At 42.3% G+C, this 10,684-nt stretch overlaps 1 protein-coding gene across 1 annotated transcript in view; it reads right to left on the minus strand.

Annotated features, from left to right (window-relative positions):
- Positions 1-10,684, minus strand: part of LOC111867797 (symplekin) — a 187,126-nt gene that overhangs the window by 82,947 nt on the left and 93,495 nt on the right. Inside the window, exons 13-15 of the mRNA XM_023857960.2 lie at positions 10,061-10,256; positions 8,932-9,173; positions 2,566-2,744 (exon numbers count right to left, since the gene is read on the minus strand). Of these exons, the coding sequence (XP_023713728.1) occupies positions 2,566-2,744; positions 8,932-9,173; positions 10,061-10,256 (617 nt within the window). The remainder of the gene's footprint in view (positions 1-2,565; positions 2,745-8,931; positions 9,174-10,060; positions 10,257-10,684) is intronic.

Here is a 10,684-nt window from a genome sequence, read left to right on the forward strand (position 1 = left end):
TCCATTTTACTGTTTTCCTAGGAAGGGAATAATAGGCCAAGAACTGGTCGGCCCTATCAACTCCTTTCATGAACATATTATACTCGGAAATACAAAGAGGCTTCTTTACTTGCCCGTGTCGTCTTTGAACATCGACCATGCTCGAATTGTGAATAGTGGAAACCATATTCACAACGCGAGTATCCCTCCAGGACTGAAGAAGAATGTCCCCCTTCTTCCTGAATGCGGTGTTGCCACGTTTCAGGCATTTACATTCCTCTTTCAGATCTGGAGGGAGGCCTCTGTTCACCCTAACTGTACAACAAATATGTACTTTCCTTGAAAGTAGGTATTCTGCAGTTGCCACACTGTTTTAATAATTATCTTGATACACGTGATAATTTTGATCGAGATAGGGACCCAAAACAGAAACAATAGTTTCTTGCAATTTCTTGCCTTCAGCAGAATAAATTTCTAAATTTCCTATATAGCCTGAAGTGCTTTCCGTGACAACAGGAACAAGTAGGCCATACTTTGTGAGCTTCCCAGAATTATACGTTCGAATACGAAGCCCTCCTCTCCAAGGAATCACAGATTAGTCCAAAGACAGTTGTTGCTCTGGCTTATAAACTGTCTGAAATTTTTCAACCAAAATGTCTAAAAAGCCTGCCCGTTGGTTGTGGTTGCACTTCATTATTGTTGAAATGCAAACACCACCATATCTGTTCAAATCTCTTACGACTCATGAGTTTGCCAAAATTGCAATTTCTAAAAATGGGTCACTTGACCAATAATCCTTCAAACTTTCTCTCTTTGTAAGCCCCATTAGAATGATTGCAGCCAAAATTTTTTTTATTTCTGTTGAAGTGACATCCACCCACTTCAAAACCTTATTGGTTCTGTCGTACGCCTCACGGTGTTGGAGATAGTATCTGTTAGTTTCCTGACACAACAGGTCAAAGAAACTATCTCCAAAAAACAGTGACGCAACTTCAGACACATCCGTTGGGTCCAATGGCATCTGCTTCACACCCGGATCACCAGTAAACTTTCCCAAAGTGGGGGTTTTGTCCACTTTATCCCGTGTAGCTGTCCCGACACTCGCACTTTCAACGGAGCTCTCACTTTCACTTGACACATTTTGGGCAGCCCTGTGACCCCCGTCACTGTCACTGTCACTGATAAAGGCCTTGCTATCAGAAGACGAAGCAGTTGGCAAATCTGATAGCGCATCGGAGAACATATCTAATATTTCCTGTCCTCCGAGAGATCACAACTGCTTTCGTCTCTGAGCCATGATGAACTGGTAGCTGCGTGATTCATACGTGGAAGCTTGGATTAGAACAAAGCCAATTTTGTTTAGGTTGTGACAGGAAATGACTCTGGTCGAGTTACTAGATAAGGCAGCAATCATTCCTGAGGTCATCTACGCAGTAGTTACGATTCAACGAAGCCACACAGCGATATATATCGTTTTGCAACATAACGTGACCGTAGAGGGCCATATGGCCCGACCGGTCCACAACGCTTGGAAACATAGAGGGCCATATGGCCCCTCCGGTCCGCAATGTGTTAACGTTTAAAACCTATTGCAGTATTATGTCATACAAATTACAGGAGACAGACTTAAGCTATGTTTGAATATAAGTACTGGTTGGAATTATTATTATTATTATTATTATTATTAATTAAAACAGAGAGCTGTAAATTTACGCATTCAGCAGAAATTTACGACTCTCTGTTTTAAACGTTTTTTTGCTCAAGTAGATTACTGTTACGATTTTGCTTTAGAACAATTGAAATTGCACACCTTGCAAAAGAGGAGATATCATCTTGATGTGCTCTTCCTTATTCAAGTTTATCGAGGTTCTATACTTTGCCATTCTGCTTTGGAAATTGTTGGCCTTCGGGTCCCTGTGCGATATATCCAGGACTTTCCTATGTTCAATGTCTGTTATGTTAGTAAAAATTGCCCCTCTGCTAGATGCACTTCTGCTGCTAGTATTGTCTTTGTTGACGTCTTTGGACCAAAAACGTTTCTGATGAAATATATCTTATACTGAACTAATTAAACTATTGTATTATCATTATTTTTATTAATTTTGTTGCTGTTATTATTATTATTGTTATTATTGTTGTTGTTGTTGTTTTTGTTGTATGCTGGTTTATTTGAAACTCAAATTCTCACATTGTGCCTTTGTCCGTGTATGTTTGCATCTGTATCTTTATTCATGCTAATTGTGTAATTAATATCGACTATCATTTTTGAACTTTGTGTTTTAATTATTTTTGTGTATTTCTCTATTCCTGCTAGCTTTGTAATTGGGCTCTGTGCTGTTAAGCTTGCATGTAAATAAACACAAATTCAATTGAATTGAAACTGAATTATTAACTCTAACATTGCAATTTATCAAGTGTGTAATATATAGTAACTTTAACAGCCATAATCCATGTGTCTTGCTTTGATTTCAGGGGATATCTAAAGATTGTGTATTACAATTAGTAAAAAAATACAAAAATCAAATTTCTGTAAGAGAAAACAGAATCATGTTTCCAAACTGATGGATTCAACTGCCTTACACTTACTCTTATCAGTGAGTATATGGATAACCCTTGTGACCAGTGTTTCAGCTCCTTTTGGACACTCTTCTACAAGTTTAAGTAGCTGAGGTGAGTCCATTCCCATCCCTCTCACAGGTTGCTCCAATAGGCGGAGAATTGTCCGTTTCACATCAGCCACAGTTTGTACATACACTCTAGTCAGCCTGCAACAAGTAACCAATCAAAATACTAGTAATTCAATCTGAGAATGCAACTTCTTTGTGCTGCATGTCCACAGTTTGCTGTCTTGTTCAGTTTTACCTTCCTCCTCTAGTAATGTCTAGCAGAATAAACTCCTAGAAGTGTTCTTGAGAAGATGATGGTAGCTCAGCTGGTCAAGAAACTGCATGTCTTTTATGAAACCTGAAGGTTTAATACTGCGATCACAAGAGTCTATCACTGAACCCTACCGTGGGTCAACTGAATCAAGTCCACGCCCTCACATGCTCCTTAAGGTCCAGTTTAATGTTAACTGCCCAGGTCTCTGAAGCAGCCCTTTTTCTTCTGGTTATCTGGTTATCCGGTTATCCTGCATGCATACCTCATCTACCCCATATATTCTGCATGTCCTGCCCACTGATCTTTCCATGAATAGTAAAAATTCTGAATCTCCTCATTATGTTACATTCTCAATCTTCCCCTTCTTTCCAAACATACAGAAAGCAGCATCCATATAACAGAACATTGAGAAATTAAAAAACTCTAATTTTGCTATTTTTTTCCAAACTCATTTTCCAGAATTCTGTATGCATTTCTTATCTTCCTTTTCTGAGTCATATGGCCAGCCTACCACAGGCTGCTTTATGTCACATTGCCCCAAAAATACTATATGTCGCCCTCCTCCTTCTCCTCCTCCTCTGGCCTGTTCCCATTCAGAATTAACTATGAAACTATGTAACTTGCAGACAGCTGGTAGGCCTCCTTGAATGGGGCATCAGCCTGACACAAGGGCACTACTTACATACGACAAACATCAACACTGAAAAAATGCTGACATACATCCATGCCTTGAGTGGGCTCTGAACCCACGATCCCAATGTTTGAGCAGATGAAGAAATTGCATGCTTTAGATATCATGGTCACTGTGACTGACTGTAGCGTAGTTAGTTGAGGCACTATGCTACAAACTGGAAGGTCACGGGTTCAAGTCCCAATGAGGTCATTTGATTTTTTTCAATTGACCTATCCTTTCAGCCACACTATGGCCCTCAGCCCTAACAGAAATGAGTACCAGGAATATTCTTTGGGGTTAAGGGCGGCCAGCGCCTAAGGCTGAAAACTTTGCCACCATCTATGAGCTGATTGTCTAGAAAATGTGGGAACCTCAACACCTAACAACCCTATGGGCCTTCACGGCCTGTTACAGGGATAGCTTTACTTTTTTACTTCACTGGGATTGACCGTAGACTCATATAGAAGCAAGTCATAATATTCCTCATTGTACACAACTCACCCACCTAAATGAAAAATGACCTCCCTTTAAATAATATATCTGCACACTGAAAATCATTTAATATCACAGTGAATATCAATCACAGTGAAATATGAGAAAAATAATAAATATTTTAAAATATGTTATACACTACACTTATTACGTACATTTCTTCTAACTATCTTCACCATTCCTATCTTCATCAGATCTGCTGTCACATCTCATTGTGTGGAATTACTGCTTTTGGTTCATACCTTCCATGGTACTTCTTCACATCATGACCCTGGAACATATTTCTACGTCTCTTGCACTTCTTCTGGTGCTACTCACCACAGCACATACCTCCTGACTTTGGAACATATTGTGACATGTTGCGCAAAGGAGAACCCCCCCCACCAGCAGTGACGCGGCGGGTGAGTCAGCGCTCCCCTCCCCCTCCTCCGCACGGTAACGTAGCGGTGACGTCACTGAGGGATATCACGGTTGCTAGTCAGCAGTCAACAACTCCGGACAGCGTGGCTAGCAACACGGCACCAGACGACAATTGTCCGATCAAGGCTACATGAGGAGCAGCGAAGGCTATTCACAGTCAGTCCTGGAGCTACCTCCGAGTTAGTTCCGAGTTAGCCAGCAACCAGTCAGTTGTATTCTGGCATTTGGAGTTTACTATTTGTGATACTGCAGATAGCAGTAGTTCTAAAACTGTCAATTGGGTGATTGTAAGTGCGAATGTGGAATAAAATTCGCTACATCAAATACATCGTGAAGTTATTTGTCGTGTTATACGCCCGACACGCGACAACTGGTGTCAGAAGTGGGATTTGGACTTACACACGTGATCAACGAGATTCGAACTCAAGACACGTGATAATTTGCTGTCAGAATTTTTACGAGCTTAAATATGCCTCAGAGAATTTTACTGCTACAAAATGGAGATGCAACAAATGATGGAACTTCTACTGAAGGAAATCAGAGAGAAACACGAAACGACGGAGGCCAATAGAAAAGCCGACAAGGAAGAAATGCTCAAGGAGATTCGGGCAAACCAAGTAAGAGCAGATACCTACCGCGTGCAGATGCAAGAAATGTTCCGAACCCATCAGGAAGAAATGAAGGCCATGCAAGAAAATTGGAAGAAAGACAAAGAGGATATGCTGAAAGTGATGAGGGCCAACCAAGATAAAGCAGACATCATGCTGGCCAAATTAGACGCCTACCAAGAAAAGGCGGCGGCCGATAGGAAGGCCGACAAGGAAGAGATGAAGGCCGAAATGCAATCTATGCGGTCAGAGTTGGAAGAGTTAATCCAACATAGAATTGAAAACAGTTTTGCGATCTTTGAACATGGCAAAGGGATTCTGCAGTCGGAGCTAACTGAGAAGATTGAAGTGTCCCTCTGCGCGCGAACAACAAAACTACAGGAAGACCTATCGAAGAACTACAATGAAACTTGCGCAGTAATTGAGGAGGCCAAACGCGAGGTCCGGGCACGGTTGGATGAGACGAGACAGACGAAGGCCGAGCGGGAAAATACATCAAAAATCGTCACGAGCACGGCTCAGCCACCGACATTCAATGGAAATTCAACGTGGAGCGTGTTCCGGCAACAATTTGAGACCGTAGCAGAACACAACCAATGGCCGGACAGGGAAAAATTAACATACCTCATCACCGCTCTGAAGGGCCGGGCGGCAGAAGTGCTACCTGGCATTCCGACAAATACCACTTATGAGGAAACGCTTCAGGTACTAGAGGACCGTTTCGGTGACCAACACTTTGCAGCTGCCTACCGCTGCCAATTAAGAACAAGGACCCAGAAACCTGGAGAATCCCTGCAAGACTTTGCCACGGCCATTGAACTGCTTTCCCATCGTGCCTACCCCAATCTACCTGCAGACTACATAGGAAGAGAGGCAGCAACAGCCTTCGTATACGGAATACGAGATGCCGATATAAAGATCCAGTTGCTGCTAGGAGGTGAGAAGAAGGTAAACGAGGCCCTCCGACAAGCACTAGAGCTGCAAGCGGTACAGATAGCAGCTAGACCTCACGAAGATAGCACCAAGACATACCAGAAGTACCGATCGTCCGCCAACCAATGAGGAGACGGAAGACAATCAGGCTGCTGGAGTTGTGGAAAACTGAGCCACTTCGCGAATGACTGCCCCTACGAAAGGAAGGCTAATTAAGAAATGCGCCGAGACCATGAAGATAGGCCAGGCAGATACACATGGGAATTGCCAAGAAGGCACGACGAGAACACGAACAGGAAGGGTACCCAACCGTCGGGAAATGAGCGATGGCCGGCGGAGAAGGGCGAACGCCGGCATATGCATCAAGGCCTCCACACTACGCACTCACCGTCAAAAGGGTGAATGCCAACCACAATGAGATGACGGCCTGCCAAGAGAGAGGCACGTCCAGAAGGAGAAAAGCCGGCCTCAGCGAACAGGAAACCTGAGGCGGCAGAACTATTAGAGGTACCCGTAAAAGACGCCGAAGTAATGCCGGTCGGAAAACCGAAGAAGAAAAGGCGTAGGGACCGAAAGCGGTATATGAAGAATTCGACGCGGGAAAAGAGTGGACCCCAGAAGAAGTTGGCTGCCCCCTGCGGGAAGACATCCCATCGCGCGACAGTGGCACGACGTTGGAGAAATGCCCAGGGAACCTTTGGATGCCGGAGAGAGGACTTGGCGCCACGGTCTTGTGCCTGCAAGCGGCTGGAAGACCAGGAGGAACAATGAAGTCAGCAAGGGCGAACAACGCATCAAGGGCTGTTACGTCGACATGAGGAACCTCCGAAGACAAACTGGATCAAGGATTGGAACTTATGGAGGGGTCGACCCCTTCCAAAACGAAAAAAGACGCAAGGCACAGAAGAGGAGCCGGTAAAATAGAAGAACCGGCCTCCCCAGAGAGAGTGAATGTGCCATGGGATAAAGTGATGGATGAATGGGACACGACTGGATCTTCTGGCGAGCTGCAAGGAAACCGCTCAAGTTGAGTTGGTCTTAAGAAGGGAGCGGTTGTAATGGATGAAGAACAGATGCTGCAAGAACAGCCTCCGAAGCAAAGGAACGGGGATGCACCGTTAGGCTCTTCGGGACGAACAGCCTTAAGAAGGGAGCAGTGTGACATGTTGCACAATGGAGAACCCCTCCCTATCCAGCAGCAACGTGGCAACTCAGGCCACAGTGACGTGGCAGATGAGTCAGCGCTCCCCTCCCCCCCTTCCGCACGGTAACGTAACGCGCAATGCGCAGTGACATGGCACTCATTACGCAACAGGCAAACACTGCGGCTATATAAGGGAACTGCACAGCGGCTGCGAGTGAGTTGTAACGTGGCCATCGCCGAAGACAGTTCCGAGTTAGGTCCGAGCAAGCCTACGAGTCAGTGCGTTACCAACGAGTTCACAGTCCGCAAGTTACGAGCTACAGACGCGTGTGCGATAACCAGTGATAACCAGTTATATCTGGAGTGTGTAATTCAGGGAGACTTGTATAGCTCCCGCGTTATTAATACGTGAAGACTCTTGAAGATAGTGTTAAGAGATTTTGTTGTAGGGTTTGTAAAGTGTGGAAACCCGTAATATTGTGATAATTAATTGTAGCCGTTATTTGAAGATTGTTAAATAAACCAATTAACCATCTCTACGGCATCTTCTGTAACGAAACACGTTACAATATTTATGTCCCCCCCCCCCTTCAAATGCAGACAGCATGACATGACAGGAACATGAGCATACACTACGTCTTAAAAACATCAATAAACTTAAATCTTAGAATGTTTAAAAACATACATTTCAAACTTAAATTTTCTAACTCCAAAATAAAGGGAAAAACCTCTCTGCCCATATGCATAAATACAATAATATCCTTCATTCTCCAATTGCATCATCTCGATTAGCAGTTTTCAAATACTGAACTGAAGAGTAGCCGCCATTTCTTCAATTTACAGTTCAAGTAATCCCATCACAAACCTCAATGTTGTTTCTTACAGTTCTTCCTGGATATACTGTGAAAGTAAATGGTAAAGCTGTCCCTGTGATTAATTAATCAAGCATCATGCCATGAGGACATATGAGACAGTCAATCATTAATAACTTTAGCACTTTGGATAAGTGCTAAACTTCATGTCTCTCTACTGCTTTACCTTCAGGGAAAGAGCCCCTAGTACTCATTGGAAGGAGGCTGGGTGGGGCCCAGAGATAGTCTGAACAATTTGGAGAAGAGAATAATTTCTTGCCTATGCTTGGAATTGAACCCTGATTCCCCAGCTGTCCAGCCAATAGCCTAGTCACTCTTTTGACTGGGATCCCCTTAAATTTTGAAACATTTTCAAATAATACGACTACACACTTTGGTGCAGAGTAAGGTTTTGTAATACATTCATATATTCAGTTTTAGGCATATTAGATTCCAAATCAATTTCTTTGTAATCCTGCATAATTGGTTACTTATACTGTCATCCAAAACATTTTCATCAGAGAGAGATGGAGGGGAGGGGAGGGGAGGGGAGGGGAGAGAGCAGAGAGTACACGTAATTCATTCAGACCTGTACTTTCTAGCCTTCCTGATTCTTTTAACTTTCCTTATAACATATTATGAAGCACAATTAAAAATCGGTGGGGATACAACAACCTCATGTTTTATTCCACTGTAAACAGGCAATGTCAACATAAAAAAATTGATTTGGCTTAATGGATGGAGAGCTGCTTTAACAAAATTCATCACAAAAGTCCAAAATCTCACTTCTGAAAACACACTGAAGCAAAACAGATTTGTTCATCAAATAATGTTCTAAACTGTCAACTTACATCACCCTTCTTAAGACACATTTTTTTCAAATATTGTTATTTAAAATGTTAGTAATGTAGGTCTGCTTTATATTCACCTCAGAGTTTAAAGAATACTCACTCGTGAATTAGTTTCTCATTGATAGGGAGCAAGGCTAGGTACAGATAGAGGCACACTTTGACAATGTCCTCACTCCAAACGTCACTCTTGATAGGACGTCCCCTGTCCATACCAAAAAGGACATCTGGTGGTTGACGCAGGCGAAGGAAACCAAGATATAATATAGCATACTCTTCTATGATGCTACGCAGGTCCCCGCGATCATACAGTTCCACCACAGCCTTTATGGCACGTCCACGAACCTATAAAACCAAATAGTTCTAAAAAGTTGATAGAATTTTCCGTCCAGTGTGGCAATAGAGGTCACATCACTTTTATTATTCCTGCCTTACATGTTTCGGTTTAAATAAACCATCATCAGAGGCACCTTTTATACAGCAGGAAACACTGTTAATTAAGCTGTTTGGTGTTCACTTTCAATTGTGTTATTCACAAATGTATGTTTCATATTATCATAAGTTTTAGTACTGCAGTACAAAGGCCACAGCACACACGTAACATCATAACGCGTATAAGCCCACATACCACCAAGAATGATGATTCCCATCCACGGGAAGAATTGACAACCAACAACGACCTACGACAATTGAATTAAAATTTTTAAATAGTTTAATCGTGATTTAATCCATACATAAGAAATTTACTGTGGGGAAACAGTGATAATTCCTGTGCTGCGTATAGCCTATTGGAATACTCACTTGTTCTGCATGTTTGTGTTTTTATACAACGAGTGCCGTTGTAAATAAAACTTATGATAATACAAAACATACATTTGTGAATAACACAACTGAAAGTGAACACCAAACCAGCTTAATTAACAGTGTTTCCTGCTGTATAAAAGGTGCCTCTGATGATGGTTTATTTAAACTGAAACATGTAAGGCAGGAATAATAAAAGTGATGTGACCTCTATTGCCGCACTGGACGGAAAATTCTATCAACTTTCCAACTTAATAGTGAGGTGGACCAGAATGAGACAATTTAAAATAACCAAATAGTTCTCTTCAGTCATTGGCATCATATCCTTCATTCTACCATTTGTCAATTGATGCTACATAAACTCTGTACTTAACAGAGCATAATAAAATATTCAAACAAATAATCACTGAAAGTGACATGAAATATTTTACCTCAGGATTTTCATGGGCAGTATGCAGCAGAAGGCCATTGAGGAATGTCAGTTGTTTGGGAGGTCGACGGGTAACCAAGTCCTGCAACAGGTGTAATCCGACAGGTGCCCGAGTCTCATCACCACACATATTCTTCAAGAGATCTGTTGCTTCTTCCGTTATCAGCGGTGCTTCTAGGTACAAGCGAGCTAGAAGACTACACCACAAACACAAACAACACAACACAACATAACAGTCATAAAACCAGGTTCATAATTTACTTCCACATTTTCCTTAGTTTCACATAGTTCTCTGCTGCACATAAGAAACACTGAACAGTCTAATACAATAAAATTTATACACATGTTTAGTTACTAAATTACTTACACCTGCTTTAGTTTGCAAGGTCATAAAAACACATACATCAACACATGCACTATATATAAAGAAGATGGGAACAAATTTCGAGTATATCACTGTCACAGTCTGCAATGTGAGCTGTGTGGAAGTAATGAAAAGGTGGAGGAAAATATTAACGTCTCAAAGATTATGCAAGGTTTGAGATATTTCCCAGCACAACAGGATCTGAATGTCACCTATGGCAGTGGTTTTCAACCCAATACCCCCCCCCCCAGTTAACATAAC

This window comes from Cryptotermes secundus, unplaced genomic scaffold, assembly GCF_002891405.2.
Source record: "Cryptotermes secundus unplaced genomic scaffold, Csec_1.0 scaffold536, whole genome shotgun sequence".
NCBI classification, from domain to species: domain Eukaryota; kingdom Metazoa; phylum Arthropoda; class Insecta; order Blattodea; family Kalotermitidae; genus Cryptotermes; species Cryptotermes secundus.